Source organism: Falco rusticolus, chromosome 13 (assembly GCF_015220075.1).
Source record: "Falco rusticolus isolate bFalRus1 chromosome 13, bFalRus1.pri, whole genome shotgun sequence".
NCBI classification, from domain to species: domain Eukaryota; kingdom Metazoa; phylum Chordata; class Aves; order Falconiformes; family Falconidae; genus Falco; species Falco rusticolus.
This window is the reverse complement of record NC_051199.1, coordinates 3,483,303-3,506,003: the sequence shown is the minus strand read 5'-3', so window position 1 is coordinate 3,506,003 and position 22,701 is coordinate 3,483,303. Positions and strand designations below refer to the sequence as shown.

The following is a 22,701-nucleotide window of genomic DNA, read 5'->3' as shown; positions in this document are numbered from 1 at the left end:
TTACAGATGTTTGCACAGTTTGTCCCGTTCTGTACAGCAGCTCAGGACGAGTTTTCAGGATCATGCTGTATGGAAACCTTTAATGAAGGTAAGTAAAGAAAAGTCAAGTCTCAGCTACTGAAGTGTTCTGTGCCATTAACAGGATGTGGTGTCTGTTCAATTTGCATGTCTTTCTGTAGAATCACAATAGAAATTACCTAGATGTGGCGACGCAAGTCGAGATGGGCTCAAAACCACTATATCTACGTGGCTGGATTCAGACAAAATGGCCAAAATGGCGTTTATGATTTTTACATATTGCTCTATATATCTTAGATAGTACTTGTGTCAGACCCTGATAGGCTTTCTGTCGTCGTCTCCTTGCTTGCTATTTGCTGTTGCTGTAGGTGCCCGTATGCTGCGATTCTAAGTTCTGGTTTTTTCACATCCTGTTTACATTTGACATTTTTGTGGCTGTCTTAAAGGTACATGACTAAGTCTTTAAAGTCAACTAACTTGTCTGCAGACCCTTACAATTCCCCCTGTTTGTTTTTGAACAACTAGTACCAGGTTTGCTGTGCGCTGCAGGGCCCTTTGCAAACACGACAGCAAACAAGGCAATAACAAACAAACAATCCTGCCAATTGAGTGAATTGATGCCAAAACCCCCAACATTTTCTCGGATTTTGATAACGTGTTGCTGCAATGGGGCACCTAAATCCATGCAGCGCATGCCATCAAAATCCTCACAGCCATGTCCCTGAGTCAACAACAAAAAGTCAGTAGTTGCTCTGTTTTGTAAAACCGCATGATGTACTCGTGGCAAATCATCCGCTAACAATCCCAAAAGGCTAGAGGTTTGACTCTCATTCTAAACTACCTAACAAACAAGGTGATTCAACTCTTCTAATGCTTTCCCTGCTGCTGCTCCGGCTAAGAGAAGAGCTGCTGCAATACGTTCCCATCTGTTGCATAAATCAACTACATCATTACATGCTTCATCTTAAAGCTATATTATGTTTAAGCACATTATGCTTATCAACATGTTCACGTGTTGATTTATGCGGATGCCATGGTCCCATCATGGCCTCCTGTTACGTTAGCATCTACATAAAAACAACTATCGACATTCAAAGTGCCAACAATATCAATTTCTTGTGGTTAACATTATACAGAGGTAACAGATTATCACAAATATCAAGGCTTTCAGTAAGATCCTTCATTCCCCAGAGCCTTTACTGAAATCGTACGTTCAGCTTTTGCGCAATAATGTCTGTTAACACACATTTCGAGGAAGGGCACGCCAACCAGACGTGTGTGGAACGGTTGACTGCCTTGCACCACAGACACACCAAACCAGGATGGGTTCAGTTGCTGTGTTAAGGAGACCACACATCAGTTGTTGGGTTGACTGGCGGCAGCGGTGCTCCCATGATCCGGCACACTAAGCTCAGGCTGCACACAGCAAGCAGGTATCCATCGCGGGCCTTCATCTGTAGAGACACAAGCATAACCTCTCCCCCCAAGTTAACAATTCATCGGTCCTGACCAATGCCCGGTACAAGGGTCTTTCATGCGCACCAAGACGCCTTTGTGCTTTGGCTGCTTGTCACCATTTGGCACAAAGTGCTGCAAAATGGGAGGCACCACATGGTCGACTGAGATTTTCAATAAGTTCAAAACATAGCATGCTTTCTCTGAACATGCCTCTGGGGTCATTCCCTTCATTCCCCCTTTTCGTTTTTCAAGTAGGTGTTTAAGAGTACCGTTCCTGTGTTCAAGGGGGAATGGGGAATACCAAATTTGTGGGAGATCCCCCACAGGGAAAGGAACTGCCTGACAGACTTGGAGCTATAGGCAGGTCCATTGTCTGTTTTGATTGCAGGGGGGATGCCAAGCACAGACAAAGCACGTTGCCGGTGCCGAATGATGTCACGACTGGTCTCACCTGTGTGGGCAGTAGCAATCATTGCAGCAGAATTTTTATTGTAACATGGACATATTTTTGTCTGCCAAACTTGTTGTAATGAGTTACAACTGTTTGGCAAAGTTGTAAAGCTTGAAGGCCTCTAGGATTAACTCCATAATTTGTCACAGAAGTAACGTTTTGACAGTCTGGATAGGCTGCAACAATACTGCGTGCAGCAGCCTGAGAGGGACCCTTTTGACCAAATTGATATACAAGGATCGCCAGTTCTGATGATAGAATTGGTGGGCTAACACAGCCTGCTGGTGGGCATCAGGAACGGGTACTGACAGAGCCACAGAAACTAGAGCATCAACTCTAGCACTGCCTTCAATTCCAAAACCGGGTAGGGAAGTATGGCTGTTAACATGCATAACATAAAATGGAGAATGGCATTTCTGAATTTCTTCCCAAACTAAAGTCAAAACTGTAAAAAGCTTGGGATTGTTGACATGGCCAAGGACAGCCATCTCTAACTTGGGAAGGAGGGCTGCCACACAGGCTGAATCAGTAACAAGATTAAGAGGGCCTGGGAAGTAATGAAATGCCAAGGCCGCAGCCCTTGGATCCCCTACGACTTGCGGGGATCCTTCCTGATACGCAATTTGGGAATGCCATTGCCCATTCTGTTTCCAAGTGACTGCAGCTTTTCCAGTTTTTCCAGACCCGTCTGTAAACACTGTGTCACCTTTGACTGGTCGTCTCTGACTTAGTTGCCGTGGCTGCAAAGTGAGATCTACAGTCATTTTCAAAAGTGGATGATGGTACTGAACTTGCCCTTGAAAATTGGCAAGAGCCACTTGAAGGGCAGTAGAGTTTGACAGAGCCTATTCAAAATAGAATTGTTGTACAGGGATAATCACAGCTGATGGATCAACTCTAGTCAACTCTGAACATCATTTTTGGATTTTTATGATCAAATTGGCAACACATTCGTACCATCCAACAACAGTTTTCTTAGACTGCAAAGGCAAAACCAACCGTTCAGGCACATGCAGTGGATCTTCCCCAGCTTGGTTCCACTGGACCAACGTAGTATAAGGAGAGGATCATTCCATTAAAATAAAACCACTTAAAGGAAGTGTGATATCTACACGCCACACATGTCGTGCAGAGTTCAACTGTTCAACTTCTTTCACAAGTGCCAAGGCTGCAGCCGTTAAATGCCTTGGGCCTAAAAGATCTGTGTCTCCTTTTTAAAGTTGCAAAGGTAGTTGCATTTGTTCATAGTAAGGCCTAAAAAAGGCCATAGCTAATTCAGCATTCGTGCAAGCTTTTGGACATCATTCAAGGTCTTTACATCCAGTTTCAATTGGATAGGTTGTGGAGAGACAGTTCTCTTCAGCACATTCATGCCCAGATATTTCCAGGGCTCTTGTCTCTGAAATTTTTCAGGAGCTACAATCAATCCAAATTCTGCTAAACTATTCTGGCATCCTTCTCACCTGTCTCCAGCAGCTCTTTTGGATGGTGCTGCTAGCAAAGTGTCATCCATGTCATGATAACAGTAAACATCTCTGTATTTGTCTCTGGCTGAGCTCAGGGCTTGGGCTACAAACCACTGAGAAATGGTTGGCGAGTTTCTCACGCCTTGAGGCACTGCAGTCCCGTGGTACCTTTTTGTGGGCTCAGAGTTATTTCTAGTTGGTACTGTAAAGGAAAAGGTAAAAACCCAATCTTCCAGATCAATAAAATGTCCCACTCCATTGGTATCATGGTGGCAGATGGAAATCCCGGCTGCAAGGCCCCCGTAGGGGCCATCACTGCATTGGCTTTACACAGGTCATGCAACAATCGCCCTTTACTTCTTTTTTATCACAAATACAGGGGTGTTCCATGGGCTATGTGATTCTTCGATGTGGCCTGTGTCTAATTGTTCCTTAAGTAATTCATGCAGGGCACACAGCCTTTCCTGGGGCAGGGGCCACTGACCTACCCATACCGGTGTGTCAGTTAACCAAGCAGACCCCAAGGGTAGGGGGCTTCACTGCTGCAGTACAGTGGCCCCAGTTAAAAATCGGTGGTTAAAACCCAACTCCCCATTGTCCTAAACAATCTCAGCCCCACAAAGCCAGTGGCGCGGTGGACGTTGGCAGTCTGTCCTTCTTGTGTTTTGATCTGTGCAGGTTTCACAGACAAGCAGCTAGTAGTCATGCCCCCCAGACCTACGCCTCCTGCTGCGTTATTTGCCAGGGGCCATGGAGGTGGCCGGTCCTTGCTTGATACAACAGTTGTGTCTGCTCCGGTATCCAGAAGGCCACTCAACTTCCCTTGTGCAGGAGTGCCTCCCGATAATGCCGGAGTGCAGGTCAGGTTGAGTCCTTGTGGAGATAGTCCTTGTGTCCAACACACTGGAGGTATTCCTGTGGAGCCGAATCCTTCATCACCCCGCCATGCGGGCTCTGTTCAGGGAACAACTCACAAAAGGCACAAGTTGAGCAAGGTGTCTATTTTTTGGGATTGTAGCAGGAGGCACAGGTGTAGAAACCAAGGCACATACTTCACCTGTAGATTCTACATCAGTAACATCAATGTGGACTTGGATGTTTTGTGGCCGGTTGGTGTGGCGGCGTGTGCCTCCTCGCGCTCTTGTGAGCTTTTCCCTGGCCTGCTAGGCGGAATCCTTCTTTATCGAAATCAGAATGACATTGCTTTGCAAAATGACCTTTCTACAGCGGAAACAAGTAATTTCTGCCGGGGACAGTCTGGGTTGTGCCACGCATTGTTTTTTGGAGGGGCAGTCCCGTTTACAGTGTCCTGACTTACCGCAAGAGTAACGTTGCATTTCCGCAGCAGCCATTACTGCTAGCTTGTGTTCCGAGGTACCTACCTTGGCACGGGCTGATCGCATAGTTTCTAAACTGGGTTCTCCTGGCAATCCTTCTATTACTTTTTGACAATCAGCATTGGCATTATCTTTGGCTAATTGCCTTACTAGCATGGCACGCCAGTGAGGGTCAAACACTTGAGAGGCAACAGCATGTTGCAACTTTTCCACAAGCGGCAAAAATGGTTCTTTGGGGCCTTGCTTAATTGTTGTATAACTCTTTTTTTGGCTCCGCTAGTTGCGCGGTTTTCGTTATTGCTTGCATGCCTATATTTTTTATTTGATCTAATACTGGGGTGGGCCACCGAGCCCGCTGCCGAGGGTTGGCAGTACTGCCCGGTGCCCGTCAGCGCGTCAGGCCCTGGGCCAGCCCGGGCATCGGCTCGCGGAAGGTTTCTGTTGTGCAGCGCCTGCTGTTCCGCGGCTGCCCGCCAGGTGGCGTGGAAGACCGCCGGTTGCGCAGGGTGGCGCATGATCCGCGCCAGCTGGGAAATACCGAAAGGGGACAAAGTGTGCGTGGTGAGCAAGCGCAACAATTGCATTGGAGCCGGCGAATTCACCCCGTGCTGAGAAACAGTTTTATGCAAGTCCTGCACTATTTTCGAAGCAAACGGTACATGAACGTTAAGGTTACCAGCAGCCATATCTCCTGTTATAACAGGGTACAGGATGCAGCGCAGTGGTGGAAGGAGTAGGAACATCAAGGAGTGGTCTGCCTATCTGTTCTACTAAATCTCAGTTTCCCTCTTTTAGTGCCTCATCTTTTACAGCCTGCCAAAATTGCCGAGGGTCGTGTGGCATTACCGTAATGCTGGATACTGGATTTATACCACCTCCACATTCCTCACTGCCTCTGACTGATAACCTTGTCGTAGCTGGACACGATTCCGGATTTTTGGCATTTCCATCGTGCGGGGGCAGGGGAGGAACAGAGGGGGCAGGCAGGAGGGGAGAAGAAGCAGGGGGAGGAGGAAATGTTGGCCGGCACAAATGTCAGCGGAACTCAGGGGGGCTGGGATCGGTCCGCCAAGGTTTCTGCTTGTTGTCCTTGTCCTCAGAACTGCTACCAAACTTAGGTTGATGCTGTTGAACAGATTTAGGGGCTTCAGGACATTAAGGAGTGGTGCCCGGTAAGGGGCATGGACTCTCCCCCTCCCCCCCCCCCCACCTCACCCTCTTGTCTGTTGTTTGAAGGGGGATCCAGGGGAGGTTTGGGTGATACGCCCCTGCTCACGTCTTGCCGACTTTTCAAGCCCCGGCTCGTGTCTTGCCGACTTTTCAAGCCTTCCACAGCATCTCTAAGCAGTCCCCATGTAGACAAAAGCCCCAACACCTCCTTGTCCCCTTTCGCCACAGCTTCTAACAGCGTTGATCCTAATTTCTCCAGGTCGACACACTAGGAGCAGTCACAGTGGATGCTTCTACTCTGTGTCTCTTGGCCCACAATAACATAGGTCTTAACTGCAGCCCATGTAAAGTAGTTCCACGCTTCTGTAACACTAACTTGCAAATTGACAGCACCATGGTATCTTCCTTAGATAAATTAGACCCCATGTTGTCCCTGGTGGCTCACCTTACTGGTGTCACGTTCTCCCGGCATCTAGCAGCTGCCCGCTGTGCTACTCCTCTTCACCAGGCTCTGTCTCCCCAGTAACCCACTGGTCACAGTCTCAGGATCTGCCCTGATGCAAGTTGAGACTGACTCAAAACCACTATATCTACGTGGCTGGATTCAGACAAAATGGCCAAAATGGCGTTTATGATTTTTACGTATTGCTTATATATCTTAGATAGTACATGTGTCAGACCCTGATAGGCTTCCTGTCATCGTCTTCTTGCTTGCTATTTGCTGTTGCTGTAGGTGCCCGTATGCTGCGATTCTAAGTTCCATTTTTTTCACATCCTGTTTACATACCTGACATGTTTGTGGCTGTCTTAAAGGTACACGACTAAGTCTTTAAAGTCATTTAACTTGCCTGCAGACCTACACCTAGAAATCAAAACTCCATTACCTTCTCTTAAGAGAGTTGTAAATCAACAAAAGCAAAGAGGACTGTGATCCATGATTGATTTTTTTTTGTTGTTGTTGTTGGTTTCTGATTCCTTGTTCTTTGTTGTGATCAGTGAGTGAGGCTCAGTTATCCCTGATGTTTATGTAGGGCACTAGGTGGGCTCTATCTCCTTTCATTCCAGGCTCAGACTAGATGGCACAGTTCAGACTTCATCTGTACCCCTGCATGAGAATTTAGATCTGCGTTTTCTCCTGTAATTCTGTACCCTCTAGATCTCATTGCAGATTCTAAAATTGAAGCCAAAGTGCTCAGCAAGACCTATAAAAAGATATATTTTAATATAATGCAATTACCTGCAAGATTAAATGAGATCAAAGTGTGTAAGGTATATATCATCTCTCATTCTGTAATGTGACTGTCACAGAGTGCAGGTAAACCAGTTTCTTAGTTTCAACATCTTTTAGACCTTGAAAATGGGGAACAGACAAAGTCTGCTAGCAAGAAGCCGGAAAGCTTGGGCTGTATTGACACCCATGAGAATCACCTGAAGTGAGCTTGACTTGTTCAGAAGTAAAATGGCCAGACCAGAGAAAGTGGTGTTGCAAGTCGTGAACTGATGAGCCTGATAACGAGGCAGTTATAAGCTGACGGTACAAAGCTTCGCTCAAGAGCCTGGAAGGAAGGAGAGGATCCTTCAGTTATTTCTAGTGGTATGTCAATGTGGCGTGTGATGCACAGACTCTGGGACTGGATCGAAGGCACAAAGACAGTTTATTAAAATCAAACAAGCCTTTTATACCTTTGCAGGAGGCTGACATATCAGTCTGTAACAATGCTCAGTAATTTTCCACTCGTAGCGCTTTTTTCTATTGCAGACACAGCAGCTTAGCAACTCCCTTTATCTACAAGGCCACAAGCACTGCAGACTACTCCGTATCTTAAAGTTTCTCTTCTTGCTCCCATGGCTTCCTTCCAACAAGCATAACTGTGCCTCTCTCCCAAGGTCGGTTTTCGCTCACTGACAGCGCCGAGCTAGCTTGAGACATAGCCACATTTCAATACAGGAAAGATGCCTGTTGGGCGTACTACTCAGTGACGTTTTATTCAGGCCTGACTTTCTTTGTTCTGCTTATGTTCTAATTCTCACAAGTTGCAGACTTAAGAAAATTTTACTCACTGGTTATACTATGCTCTCTGGCCATCTTCTTGGCCACAGGCCAAGAAACTTTCTCAGCCTTTTATGTTGCTTGCATGAATTAGAAGCCCTAAAGTATGGGTCTACTTTTTTCTACAGTTTCATGATAGAAATGATGGGGAAATTATTTTCTGACAGTATACAGAATACACTTACTACAAGTTAAGCATTCATCCTTAGATGGGGTGTGTGAGTTGTGATACTAATCCATGGATGTCTAATTCATTAGTCTTATTGGGAGTTCAAGGGAGATTTGATCGTGCAAGTTTTGTGCAATTGCTACTGCGTAATAATCCCGTGATTCAGGACTCATGATCATCACCTGAAGGGGCTTGGAGGGAATGGTTTGAATACTTTAAGAGTTTGCGAAAGGCCAAGTATGAAAACATCAAACCTTTGTAAATGTAAAACAAACCCAACAGGACTGATTGAAGAAGCACAACTAGCATAAAAGGAGAGCCATGTGAAAAAACCGAATGTAGATGTCAGACTTCTATGTGAATGCAGCTGCTGGCAGTTGTTAATTTTGATTTGTGTTAAATAAGCTGAAGTCAGAAACTTGTCTGTTCATTCCAAAATGTGAAGAATTATTCTTAATAGAAAAATAAAAGTAATGTTAAAATAATTTTCAGTCTAGATTAATAACAACTACGCAAGTCCATTCTCTCTTCCCTAGCATGTATAGCTGTGTGAGCCATGGAAGAACAGTGTTTAAAACTATAGGACTTATGTATATGTATTTTAATGCAAGCTGCTGTAAATGCAGTAGTTGTTAATGTTTGCGGTTTGCTCACTGCTCTGAAACAAAAGGTGGTACAGAATGGTCCCTCCGTTCCCCCTTTCTTTGCTGGAGGAGCAGTTGTATCCTCCATGCCTGTTTCCTCACTGAGTTTTCTCAGGACATGCAGGGGGATGCTCTGTTTGACAATGGCGTATGTTGGTTCTGCTGGAGATCGAGGCACAGATAAGAGTGTAACTTGTTCCAGGCTACTTGCTTTTCACAAAGGATTGTCATGGGGATATTTGACGTGTTGTGCTTTGCACAAGGTACAGAAATGTTGAGGAGGCTCCTCCTGGAGCTTCCTCCGCTTTTCTGTAAGCTGTGATACAGAAGTGCGCTGCAGGACACAGCCTGCTCTCTGTTGAGAGAATGGCTGCAGAGCCAAATTACAACTGCCAGCACACGTGTGCTTTGCATTGCAGGGATCTGTTCCCACTGATTTCTTCTAAATTGGGCCTGAAAGCTCTTAAATGTAGCTTCTGTGAAGGAACTTTGTGTTGCTCCAGCTTGTCATGTATGTGTATCATCACAGCAACTTGAATCAGCACTGTCTGGGTATGCACTGCTAGCATCAAAGCATCTCCTAAAGTATGGAATATTGATGTACAGCATAATTACAGGTCTTCCATTTCAAACTGATCCCTTATCCTACTAGTAAACAGAGATTCCTCACTCTCCCCTTTGTGACTGCAGGTTTTACAGAATGCTCCAAATGAAATTCTCGTTGTAGCATCTTCCACGCTATGCAATCTTCTTCTGGAATTCTCTCCAAGCAAGGAGGTCAGTATTTATCCAGAAATGAAAAAGAGTTAATAGACAAAAGTTACATTATACAATGGATAAGTAAGCATAAAGGTGTCTTAATTGGTAGCCACTATTTGTGAAGTGTTCTAGAGCTGCAGTGTTAGGCAGGCTGTATCACTAATAGTTTGTGAATAGAAAAACCTCAAATCATCTGTTTACAGTGCTGTTACAGTTAAATACGGTTGAACGGTTAAATGTAGTCTCTAAAGAAAAGAATCAGATGCAAAATTTTGGAGGTTTTTTATTTGTGGAATACTTACCTAAAAATTGATATGGAAGAAGAAAACAAACTGATAATTGGAAATATGATCCATTGTCTTAGAGACTTACTGCTGTAATCTTGAAAAATGGTGGCATGGCAGAGTTGTGGTTTTTATTGTTCTTGAATGAACGATACAGGATATCTGTTCTTGATTTCTGCAATGTCTGTATTTCATACAGATCATACATGCATAACAGCACTTCATAGCAATGGAAAATTCCCCAAGTCTTAAATATTTCTTAATTACAGAAAACATTTGCAAGGTTGTATATGTGGGCTCCTGTGGCGCACTTCAGATTACCTTGGTTTGATCCATTGATCTTGGTGGTTTTAGTCAGGTCTGTGAGACCGAATATTAACTGAAGTAACACAAGCACAGTTCACTGGCCTGTGGGCTTCCCTGTTCATACGACATATCCCAGTCAGTGTAGTGTTTCCACTTCACATTCGATTGAAATACTGCATTTTCTGTTGGGACATGTGGTTCATGTAAAAAACATCATTGCTAAAACAAAATATGCAAAACAGAGGCATATTTGGAAACAATAGATTTGAAAGCATCTATAAACCACCTGATCTTTATTTGATATATCACCTTTTTTTCCCTATATAGTATTTTGAAAATTGTATGTACACTACCACTTGCTTCAGAAAATAAACAAAGCTGAAGCAGATCTGTATTTTACCCTGTAAAAGAGCTGAGTCAAAACCAGTTTTGCAATGTCTCCCCTCTGCTGTGGCTGTGGAGAAGTTCCTAGGAGCCAGCCAGCTATCTGATCCGTTGCAAACTCACTGGCATTGCAGGGCACAAGTGCTTGGGACCAGGTGAACTTTGGCATAAACTGCTGCTGCCTGCAGGGTTCTGTTACAGTCCTGCTGCTATTCCCTGAGACGAGCCTGTTCCTACAAAGTGCTGTCTTTTCCACACATTCCTGTTTTCTGATTAATTCAGCTCTTAACTGGGTTAAAAACCACACAACTTCCCCAAAACACAGGTAAAAAACTTCACTGCTTTTGAAGCAGTAACTTCTGGAAGAAAGGAACACCTTAAATACTAGAGTGGAATAAGCCATCAGATGAATCCTTTTAGCACGTGAGCTGTTCAGGTCTTAGGTAAAACTAGTACTTCAAATTTGGTTCAGGTTGAAAGCAGTTAGTCCAAACTTAACTCTCATTACATTAGTCAGCTGGAAAGAAAAGGTGCGTGATATTTATCCTGTCATTTAAAGATGTGATGCTGCAAGGTTTTGCATTTCAATCTGATCATCAAGAAGAGTCTCCGGTTTTCTTCATTATGCTAAAGTTTTTCTGTTGGATTTTGGTTTGATCTGATTAGTAAATGCAAAGATTAAATGTCAACAAAGATAATCAAGCAGCTTTCATTGTCCGTAACCTCTTTTAAACAGTTGCATGCATCCTGCTTGATACCCAAAAAGATGTGATTGCTCAAGGAAGACTGTTTTTGCAGAGCAGTCCCATGCTGAAGGTTGTTGTGGAAAACCTGTTTGCTTGTGTGAGTGTGGCAGATGTGCGTGTAGTATTACAGCAGTAGGTGTGTGTGTGTGTATATATATATATATATACACACACGTGTATGGCCGTGTGTATACATGTACACATGCACACGAGAATAAAGCCATCTTGATCTGAATTTTTCCTTGAAAACCTCCCTTTTAATGCTCATGAATATAAGGTGTGGCTTGGCCAGTTCATGTGAGTGGACTAGACATGTTGTATACTCAAGAATAAGATAATAAGCAAGCCTTTTTTGTATTGTATTTACGTTTTTGTATATGTGTAATTAGTCTAAGTAGTGTTTTAAAGACATTTTCCTCCCCCCCCTCTTCATTTCAGCCCATTTTAGAATCAGGAGCCATAGAACTTCTATGTAGTTTAACACAGAGTGAAAATCTTGCCTTGCGAGTGAACGGCATTTGGGCTTTAATGGTAAGCAGAACACACGGATGAAATACTGCTCGTGATTTTGCTTCTTAAGAAGTTTGTGAATGTAACTTAAAGAACTCATCAGTTGTTATTAAAAATAACATCACTGAAATCCGGCTTGTCTTTCCCACCTAAGTACAGAAGGAAAACAGTATCAGCCTGGAACACTTCATTAGTTAGTCCATAAAATAAAATAAAGACTTCAATTCTGATACCAGTTTGGTTGCCAGGATCATTCAGGGAAACAGTTAAGTAGTGTTAGTAGCATTCCAGGGGACAAATAAAAGCAGGTAATAACGAGGTCAGCCATGAGACTGTGTGGGAATTTAATTCACTGTATAGCAGTTCATAAAAATTATGACCTTTGCAAGATTATTTAGGAAGGGACATATGTTTGCAGGTAATAGTCTACTAGAAAAGTGAAAGCCCAAGTTCAATGTAGAAATTCAAGCAAAAAATATCTGTCTCTTTCAGAACGTGGCATTTCAAGCAGAACAGAAGATCAAATCAGATATCTTACGAGGTCTGAGTACAGAGCAGTTATTCCAGTTGCTTTCTGATTCTGATGTAAATGTTCTGATGAAAACTTTGGGACTGCTCAGGAATCTTCTGTCTACTCGCCCAGTAAGTAGAGCTGCAAACACACCTTCTTCTGAAAGCCGATCAAACATGGAAACGATACAATACCTTTTTGTAAGACAGGTTATTTTTCTTTTTAAGATTAATGTTCCACATACTGCTATGACTGAGGCCTTTGGATTTATCCAAGTAGCTGTAACCAAATGTACAAATCTGCATAAGAAAGCATTTGAAAGAGTTATCTATGTCCACTGTAACTTTGTAATTATGATCAAATATAGAGCTAGACAGTTACATTTAATGTTCAATTCCATTGCATTTAGCTTTCAGCAAAATTATTTTCCTAACAGTCTTTCTGTGAAACTTGTCCAGAACAACAATAAGAGCGTTGCACTGTTGAGTCAATGTGTGGAGCAGTGCTTAGCTTAAGGATACCTGTGTTTCTTCTTTCTTGACACCTGAAATATTTCTGTTCTTACCCAACTATATAGATAGTACTGGCTTTTTGAATTTGACTGTGGGACTGTGCACTTACAAAATGCATACGTTCATTTTACACACTGAAATAAAATGGTTTGAAAATGTAAGCCCATGAATTGTTTTTGACAGGGAGAAAGAGATATTGGTGGAGGAAAAGAAAGGGGTAATCCCCTGTGAAGAACAGAGGGAAAACATGCAGCAAACATTTGGCAAGCCAACATTTTTGTGGGGGAAAAAAACCACGAAGCCTCTACTGTGCATTTGTCACGTATTGTGTTTCTACCATAAAAAGGTCACTGCAAAAAATCTTCTGATATTTGTACTCGTTGAGTCTCAATAAGCTTCATAGAAAATTAGCTCTGTCTTAATGTGAAAAGATATTTAATAAACACTCATTCATTAAATTCACCCTGAGCTCTTGACAGCAGAGTCTCATTATCACTTAAGGTGTTCTTAATCTGAAACTACATACCAGCTTCACCTACTTTCTGTAGTATGTTTTAGAGCCAGGACCAGCCATTCCCATTCTCTGTCCAAAACTCACTCCAGAAAAACTCATCCAGCAGCTTTCGAATGAGGTCTCGTTATTAGCAATTTTAAGAAGTCCTACAAGAATCTCTAACGTCTTAAAAAACTGTAGTGTGCCATGTGGTGGTAATCTCTGGTGGCTGTTTGCAGTCACTCTTTGAGTTTTGCTATCGGTTAATCCAGTAGATCGAGTTTCATCTTTCTCTGTTACACCTAATGATCATTTTTATTTTAGTGTAGGTGTTTATCATCTGTGATCAAATGACCTTTTACCTGTAAGTCTTTTAACTTGAGACAGTTTTCCTAAACAATAAGTAACGTATATGGCTAATCTCTCTGAACCCTCTCAGACTTTTGAAATGTGGATAATCGGACCTGGTCACAGTGTTCCAGTAAGAGTAGCAAATACCGGATAAGAAACCTCAGTTTCCTTACCCCTCTCTGATAGCTCCCTGTTACCAGAAGTGGTTCTTTCTAACTGCAGCGTCATGCTTAGAGCTTGGCTCCAGCAGGATTCAGTCTTCAGACTGGCCTCCGTGCAACTGGGAAACCAGTGTCTTTTCTGCAGGTTACAGTGAAATCAGAACCAAGGCCCATATCTCTCAAACAAGACCAAACTTCAAATGAAGAGGAATATTATGAAGTGTTTATGCTGTGATAAGTTCTTGCTTTTGGGAGACCTTGCTAGGAGCTAGGGTCTTTGTGCGATGTTGCTACTCTTTACTTAGAGTAATTCAAGTAGGAATGCCCCTTCTTTGTCTGGAAAGTTATGTTGATTGTATTTCATTATTGCTTTGGCAGCACATAGACCACATAATGAGTACTCACGGGAAGCAAATCATGCAAGCAGTGACCCTCATTCTGGAAGGGGAGCACAATATAGAAGTCAAAGAGCAGGTACTCTTTGTTTGTTTCATGTTGTCTTGGCAGAATGAAATTTAAGGAACAGCTAAGAATGTTTACTCTTATCAGCTTGTCCTTTTTGTTTGGGGTTACGATGAGCTGTGAATATGTTCCTGAGATCTGTCAGCTTAACTTTAGTACCTACAGGAGTGCTGTTCTTTCTAATGGATTATCGTAAATGTATTTGAATTGTATTCAGAGTGGTTTTTTAAATGTCGGTTTGCTAAAGAGGAGAGCACTGTATGGGAGAGCAGAAGAACTGAACCTAAGGCAGTTGCATGGCAGAAAGGGGACAGAAGGAACAAGGCAAGATAAAGAAGCCAGTATTTCACGCTGGGGAAAGCATCATGGTTATTTGCTCCTGTAGCAGCCATTGGAGCAGTCAGTGATGAAGAACACAGTCATCAGCCGCCTTGTGGCAGTAATGCGTGTTCTGCTGGGCGGTGCAGGAACTCAGCTGTTCTTGGGTGCCTACAGGAGCCAGCAGCAATTAGAGGAGGAGAGATACTAGCAGAGAAATGAGTCGGCTGGTTTAGCCCAGGAAAAAGCGGGAAGGAACATGCCCTGACAAATTAAAACTTAAGCAGTATACAAGAGAAGAGGGAGAAGGGAAGAGGAGGTGGCCTGTATGGAAAACATCCCTGGCTTGGTGGCAGCTTAAGGGAGTCTGTGTACAGGGATACCTGTTGCAGGGATGCTAAGGCAAAAGTAAGAGGATAAATGGGCAGAATTTGGCTGATTAATTATTGTGACAGATAAGACAATCAGATGGAGAACCATGTTTCTTCTGCATATAGGGCATGTGGTGATGAAGAATGGGGCAGCAAGAAGCTGTGGGAGAGTCTAGAGAGTTGCTTTGGCTTAGGATGGATATTAGTAGCAAAGAGCATGGCAAACGAGTACAGAAGTAAAGCTAAATCCAGACTGGTCTAAATCTCTGCTCAATGAAGAATGGGCTGAAGAAAACAGGCCTTTTATGGCTATTTAAGTGCAAAATTAGAAAAAAAAAACCAACAACCAAATGATTCTTAATAGATAACAAGTTTAGTGATACCATGGTTCTGAAACAGCTGAGGGTTAATGAGTTGCGTCTTTCTGAATAATTCTTCCTGATAAAGCTCTAGTGACAGGAATGGCCTTCATTGCAAGGTTCTTTACGTTGCCAAGCCTCTCAGAATTACTTTGGAGGAGAATCAGTTCTGAGAAGTGCTCTTGGAAAGGGCTAGTAGATTAGGGTGGGATACAGCCTTCAGGGTTTGGGGCTTTTATACACGGAGCGTTTTTTTTTTGTCCCTGTGGTGTGATCAGCAGCTTGCTTTTATTTCAGTCAAGTCATACATCCAGCACTGCCTATCTGCACGCAAGAACACATACTTCTAGCAGGACAGTACTTAACCTCTGTCACTGACAGGGCTCATCAGTATGTAATTAATTGCTTGGAAGTAACAAATCTCTGCAACTGCTGATGTGAATGTGGTGCAGCTTAGACACGGGCATCATACAGGTGCTGGCCATTCTCCAGTGTCCTCCTGTAGTCATCCCTGCACGCCCAGAAGAGATGGTTAAGTTCTTCCACAGCTCTTTGGGAAGAAATTTGTAGAGCATCTCCCAGTGCCTCCTGAGAACCAGGAAAGCTGCCTGTGCAAGTCTTAATGTCATGTGTATGTAGTGCAACATGAGCCTAGATGCTTCAAGGTTATTCTGTAGGATGGATTCTCTAATTGGCAAGAAATAACTAGATGCCTTAGTAGTTTGAGTTATCTCTGCAGGGGTGAGACTTGTGGAAAAGAAGTTATTACTGTGCTAGATCAGCAGATAGGCCTCTCTTTTTTCCTTTTCCTGGCCTGAAGAACCAGATGGATATGTTTGGTTTTAGTTTTTTCCCTAGCCACTGATACAGAATAGACTGCTTTATTTTCCAGTGTATTTAATCTTTTCTATATGCTGCATGTTTCTATGAGACACTTAAAATTTTACTCATTGAAATGAATTAACGAATGTTGCTTTTTACTTTAAAAAGGCAATGTCTGCTTTTTGCCAGGGCTGTTCATCCGCAGCTGTTAACTCTTTGGCATTGGCCCCAGATGTAAGCAAGCTGGAAACTCTGGATTAGAGATAATAAAGCTAATTAAATAAATTGGTTTTTACAAGTTCAGAGCTGTCAGAGAAACTGTATGAGTGTGCATGTGATCTGTTGCCAAATAACTTAACAGTTTTTCCTCTCTTTCAGACATTATGTATACTTGCCAATATAGCAGATGGGACGACGGCAAAAGAACTGATTATGACCAATGATGATATCCTACAGAAAATCAAATATTACATGGTATGGGGAATTTGTCTTAAATGTTTTTTATGTTGCTCTTCTGCAGGAATGAAAGAGAGTACTTTAGCATTTTGTTGTGTAAATTCTTCAGTATCATGCACTTAACTTTCATATACCCAGTTGTGTTCAAGAAATCACGTAGTACAGTTCTGTATGGCAGGGGTGTACTGAAGATCTGATTAAAAGGAAAATCCAGTGGTTGCTTCCCATAAGAATGTTACAGTGACGTAAGCAGTACCTGTAAAAACTCTACATGGAAAACATCTCATGATCTCGGAAAAGGGATATCTTGTAGACCTCAATAAGTATTTGGAAGGAAGTGACTGAATGCTACTCAAGTGCCTTATGTTATGGCACTAACTTTGAGAGAAGTTGTAGATAAGAATTAGTCTCAACTCTGCCACCATGTTTGTTACAGGATGAATGCCAAAATGTAAGTGAGAATTTCTTAATTTCTTCATCTAAACTTGAGTACTGTTTTTCTATATTTAGAGTCATTCAAATGCGAAACTTCAGCTTGCTGCCATGTTCTGTGTATCTAATCTCATATGGAATGAAGAAGAAGGTAAGAAAGCCTCATTATTAAGGCATATACAAGTTACTATCCTGACCAAAAGGCTAGTGTTGCATAGGAATCGGTATTTGCAGTACACAGCACAGCGGGATCCAAAACGTAAAGGGAGACATCGTTATAGGCGTAATATGGAATAAGTGAGAGTGGTCAGGAGGACACTGAGGAAAGTGTAGAGAGCTGTTCTGGGGCAGGAAGGGGAGACACAAGAAGAGAGTGTCAGTACATAGTTGATGATAGTCATACAGTAGGAGATTTCCACCTGTAGCATTTCTGTAAAATCTGAAAACCATTGGAGAGAAAGAGAATCCTAGTAAGGGAGCTTCCAGCTTCCGAGCCTTAAGGAGGTTGTGGAAGTTCATTGTTGGAGGGAACAGGTTCACTGGAGAGGATAAATGGATTAGAAAGGGGATTTGTTGCAAAGAATTTTCCCCAGCCTGGATGGCTTGAATGGGTTGGTCGGTGAGTCTTTGAAATCAGTCAAAGGACTTCTGGGTGGAACTGGAAGGAATGGGGAAGGTATTCGATAAGAAGAGTCATGGCCTGGAACAATGGAAAGCAACCAGGAGGGAGCTGCAGGATGCTGCTGCACAGAGAAATACGTGTGTTTGTGTTGAGCGTGGAGAGGGCAGCTGGAGGCAGCAGTGTGGAGCTGGAAGAAATGGCAAGGGAAGGAGTGGTGGGAGGGGATGCACTTTGAGGAGCGGTGGGGCTGGGAGGAGGACTTTCTTGGATGATTTACAGACGCTCAAGTTGACCATGCTGCTCTTCAGCAAAGAAATCAGTGTGTCTACTTTGTTTTTGATTTTTCCCTACTGTGTAACTTACTCCATATCTCTCGGATCACAGAACTTCATTCAGTGTGTGGCACTTGGCTGCGCTCCTGGTGGCTTTCTGCTCGTTAGACTGGCATTATACAGTGCTACAAGTCAGACTCAGAAACACAGCTCCCATTAAATGTTCTCTGCATCCAAATCAGAGAGATGAGAATAAACCAGGTGAAGTCAAGCTTTTTCAGGATAAAATGTGTTCAGATTTTTTGCCTTCAAAATTTTCTTTTCTTTAAACATACACATATGGAGTACTAAAAAAGAAACTCTATTTCCCTTGGGAAGCAGCCACAGCTGAGGGAGTTTTTCTGTTGCTGAGTTTGAGCTGAACTGTGTTCCGTACCCCTCCTTTAAGCTGGTTTCTGCTACCACTCCTTTCTTCTGCAGACTTTTATTTTTGGTGGTATTCTCAACAATGTGACTTACTGTTGTAGGTTCACAAGAACGCCAAGATAAACTACGAGACATGGGAATAGTAGATATTCTACATAAATTGAGTCAGTCATCGGATCCAAATCTGTGTGACAAGTGAGTATAAACAAAAATCCAAAAAAGAAGACTAGAGGGAAATCTTTTTTTTTATTAAAGAAGTGTCTTATTTTTGAAATCTTTTGATGATAGAAAATTTCCACAGAAAATGGCTATCATTGCAGTGCATTTCATGGTGTATAAAGAAATTGTGATGAATGCTTATTGAAAGAACAGGTTTTGAATTGATCTGGAGTTTAATGAATTTTAATGAAGTTCTCAATAGTATAGAAAAACTACACTTAAAATCTTGTAAACCAGTGGAGGATCCTCTCTGAAATCTCACTGATACGCAAATATTTGTGTAAACTTTGGACTACTAACAAAGTTCCAGAGGACGGGAATAATGGTACACCATCACGTAACACTATGAATTTAAAAGGTAATACAGGATCACCACTGTTGTTAATCTCAGTTACATTATTTTAAACTAATCAAGTTCAACAGTAACTGCTAACATATCTGTTCTGTTACTCATTAATTACAGTATCCACACAGATAGTCTAGCTTCTTCACAAAGACATAGAACCAAAATAGCTAATGACAGTTCCTGGTTTTTTATGTTCTCTCTGCAATTATCCCCACCTACAGTTAGTAACAGCCCGCATTTCTTTCATGAACTAAAGGAGTTGATCTGATTTTTGGAAGAGGTCATACACAGACAACACCACTCAGAACTGTGCATTGTTTTAAAATGCATTAAATTTGGGGTTCTTGTTTTTATGGAAGGTATTCCAATGTTCTTAGACGTCTTTGTAGTAAAGTTAGGACTTCTCTGTTTAAAATCAATGTCAGAATATCAGTATTGAAGGTGCTAATCAGGAACATACAGATACCAGTAAGCAGGCTCACAGAAAATTACAGAAAAGCTAAATAGGGTTTTCAAACAGTGAGAAATATGAGTAAAACTTACACCAGTAAAAATACTTTCTGCTAAATGGGCCTTGCCTGTCAACACTTAAGCCTTGGTTTTAAGAGACTGATTTAAGGGAGCTGATTGCGCTTAGCACTGTTGCAAGTCTCTGTCCCTCCTGTTTCTTCTGGCTGCCCGCTCCCACTGTTACCATATCCCAGCTCTGCCTCATCAGCCCCCTTGAGGAGCTGGTATAGCTTGTGAACACAGCAGGAAACTCGGAAGAAAAAATTAAATAATCTTCTTCTGGATTGCCGAGTAGTATCGGATCTTGGAACAGTCTGTCAGGGTCACGATAACATGATTGGGACGCGTGGGGGAGAAAGGAAGAGCAAGGCTGCTCACTTCAGGTGGTAGGAAAACACTGAATTAGCTGAGGCGATGATGAAACTGTAACCCTAGACTTCTGGGAGGTGTTTTTCTCCAAACAGAGATGTTGCACAGCATTAGATCACATAAATTCCAGTATTACACTGGCTGCTGGTCCTTCTCTCCTTCTCGCCTCATGGTATGTTTTTGGTAGGGCTGGTATTCCTAACAGGACTAACGTGCTTCTAGTACGTTCTGAGTTGCAACACCTTTCATTTCAGCTCGAAGATCTGCTTTTCATGGTGCATCTGTAGTACAGAAAAATAATTGCTCTTCATAATTATAGTTCTTAAGGAGTTTTAGTAAGGGATGTTGATAATGCAGTTCAACACGCATCTTAAGCCCCACCATACTTGAAAGTTGCTTGGTTTATGCTAAGCATCTAATACGCTCGGTTAGATCATCTTATTCTTAGATGCAAGGTGGATTCTTAAGTTGTTAGAGCCCACACAGAGCGCTTCTGCACCACGGACTAGATTCTTCCAAACTGAATAGCCGGCGGCTCGGCTTCCTTTTACCTCACTTGTTCACCCTCCCTCTCTTGCTGGCATAAGGCATAGTCTTGTACATAAAGCTGTTGATGGTAAAGCCAAACCCCAATAATTCACAGGTTGTTCCTTTATTGCAGGGCGAAGACAGCACTCCAGCAGTATCTTGCATGATCAAAGACTAATTGAATCTATGGACACCCCTCATGTCTACTTAAGGAATAGCAGGAGATACTCCTGACTCCTTATATTTGCACAAGTCACCTTGGGCTGCATTTTTCTCAGGTGCAGGGAGCTGCTTTGCAGAAACAGTTTAAATGATCAGGTCTCCAGTGCACTTGAGAATTTTCTTGAGGTAGTTTCTTTACTCAGAGGACTCTTGGGGGGTTGTTTTGGTTTTTTTGGGTTTTTTTTTCCTGAGCTACCTGGACTTTCGGATAGAACAATCAGTCATCATTTTCCTTTTGGGCCTACAATTTTCTGCTTTTGCTGCAGCCTGTGTGTGTGGATGTGTGTGCGTGTGCTCGGGTGTGCACGTGTGCTTGGGTGAATGTGTGTGGGTGTGATACCTCAATTTTGTTTTTCTTTTTTTTTGTGTGAAAATCTTTTTCTACAGGTTTTCAAGGGTTAACCATTGTTTGCTGTACGAATACTTCAATGAATTATATACAGTTTGAATGAAATGTTATTTAAAAAAAAAAACCAAACTGTTGTATCCCATAAAGTTTATTTTGAATTTTGAACAGATGAATGTTTTTAAGTAAAATATATGCATTTCTGAACTTCAGCTTAACTTACATTATACTTCCTTTCTAAAGAGAAAAATAGAGGGAGACAGTAGACCCCAAATTATAAGCAGCGCATTCTGTACTGACAAGGTCCAAGGGTTTTTTACTGCCATACAAGGTCACCTGGTACTGATGACATGCTCAAATCCATGGAAATGGGTCAACTGGCTTGTTTTGGATTTCTTCACATTTTTAGAAGAAAAGCTCATACTTCAGAGTTAGCATGACTGTTGACTTTTCTGGAAAGGAACAGGTGGCTGCAATATCAGCAGGTATAAGCTATTGCTTTCCTAGCCAAGAACTTGCTCAGATAATTGCTGAGGGATTAGCTTATTTCACTGGTGATAAGAATGTTCTGATCAGTAACATCAATAGAGAGCAAACAGTATGTTGCAGAAGTTCTGCTTTAAGAGACTGGGAGGAGCTGACAAGCAGTGATAAAGGGATTGCTTCTGTTTTGCATCCTTTACCTACAGATATAGTTTAGCGACTTACAAGTTATTTCCACGAAAGATCAGCTGGGTGTGTTAAGTAGGGAAGGGATGGAAAAATTGGGGGTTTGGTTTTGTTTTGGTTTTTTTAGCTCAGTAATGTTACTACAGATTTTCTGTATATAAGCAGATATACACAATTGCATGGATTTGGATACCTGGATAATAAGTGAGGGTATTTTATTGCATTCAGAAGCCTAGATTGTCCATAAATTCCTGAAGTTGTGCCTGTAAGTGTGGAGAAAAAAATAGGACTACAAACAAAGACGGCTGTTTTAAGGTTAGGCTGGAATATGGGACCCCAGTGGCTTCACAGTTAAATACGCATAGGAACAAATGAGGGCAGCAGGGAGCTCTCCTTCATGCAGTTCAGGTTCTTGCTTTCTTCCCGTGTCTACTTTCTGATTTCAGTTTAGACCATAGTTTTAATCGTCAGTGTCTCCAAACACTATATTTACATAGCACTAACAGGCACGCTGAAGATTGCAGCCAATGTCTTAAACCAAATCATTCTTTTGTTACATTGAACTTCAGGAAGGCTGCAGCAAGAAGAGATGTCTGTAACTTTGCTAACCAATTTTGATAAGTATCTTAATCTTTGATTTCTAATCAGACGGTCAAATTGTGATAGCCTTTTTTTTTTTTTTTTTTTTTTGAGGTTAACTACTTGTGTCAGAATATGTGACCACAGTTTGGCCTGGAATTTGAATGTGCTATGTATCAGATAACTGTTATCACTTGGTTGCAAAGGCGAATATATACATGTCATGTAATTTCTTCCACTCTTGAAAGACAAATAAAAGTGAGCACCTGACACTTTTTCCCCAGGCATTGCAGTAAGTGACTGGCAGTTTTTTAATGTCCTTCTGCAAATTTTTCATGATGGACCTTGGGGGCTGAACAAAAGGGAAAGTAAAAATATGTGAGAACTTGATAAGTATCATTACCTCAGAAGTGAAACCTTGTTTATAGAATTCAGATATATTTTTGCGTGAACTGAGAAAAAAGTTCTGAGGCAAGTATTGTAATTGCAAAACTGTAAGTGTGCATCTGACATAAATTTGCAGTCCTGCTGTATACGTTTAGGAGCTCAAGTTCTTACATATCTCTTCTCGTCCTCCCCCAGTTCATGTTTCT

General features: G+C 42.1%; 1 protein-coding gene and 1 long non-coding RNA gene across 8 annotated transcripts in view; one reads left to right on the top strand and one right to left on the bottom strand.

Annotated features, from left to right (window-relative positions):
- Positions 1-22,393, top strand: part of ARMC8 (armadillo repeat containing 8) — an 86,819-nt gene extending 64,426 nt beyond the window's left edge. For 5 of the 7 annotated variants that reach the window (XM_037406432.1, XM_037406430.1, XM_037406428.1 and 2 more), the window contains 9 exons: positions 7-88; positions 9,454-9,540; positions 11,681-11,773; positions 12,245-12,394; positions 14,159-14,254; positions 16,491-16,586; positions 17,079-17,151; positions 18,422-18,515; positions 20,426-22,393. In XM_037406432.1, coding sequence (XP_037262329.1) covers positions 7-88; positions 9,454-9,540; positions 11,681-11,773; positions 12,245-12,394; positions 14,159-14,254; positions 16,491-16,586; positions 17,079-17,151; positions 18,422-18,515; positions 20,426-20,459 — 805 coding nt within the window. In that variant the 3' untranslated portion in view covers positions 20,460-22,393. Of the gene's footprint in view, positions 1-6; positions 89-9,453; positions 9,541-11,680; positions 11,774-12,244; positions 12,395-12,958; positions 13,122-14,158; positions 14,255-16,490; positions 16,587-17,078; positions 17,152-18,421; positions 18,516-20,425 lie in introns of those variants that run through there. The other 2 variants (XM_037406431.1, XR_005107193.1) reach the window with 2 other exon arrangements.
- Positions 525-9,447, bottom strand: LOC119156566. Its single transcript, XR_005107197.1, has 2 exons — positions 6,346-9,447; positions 525-1,472 (listed from the first exon to the last, which is right to left on the bottom strand). It is a non-coding gene; the product is annotated as an uncharacterized LOC119156566 (long non-coding RNA).
- Positions 22,394-22,701: the final 308 nt, after the last annotated feature.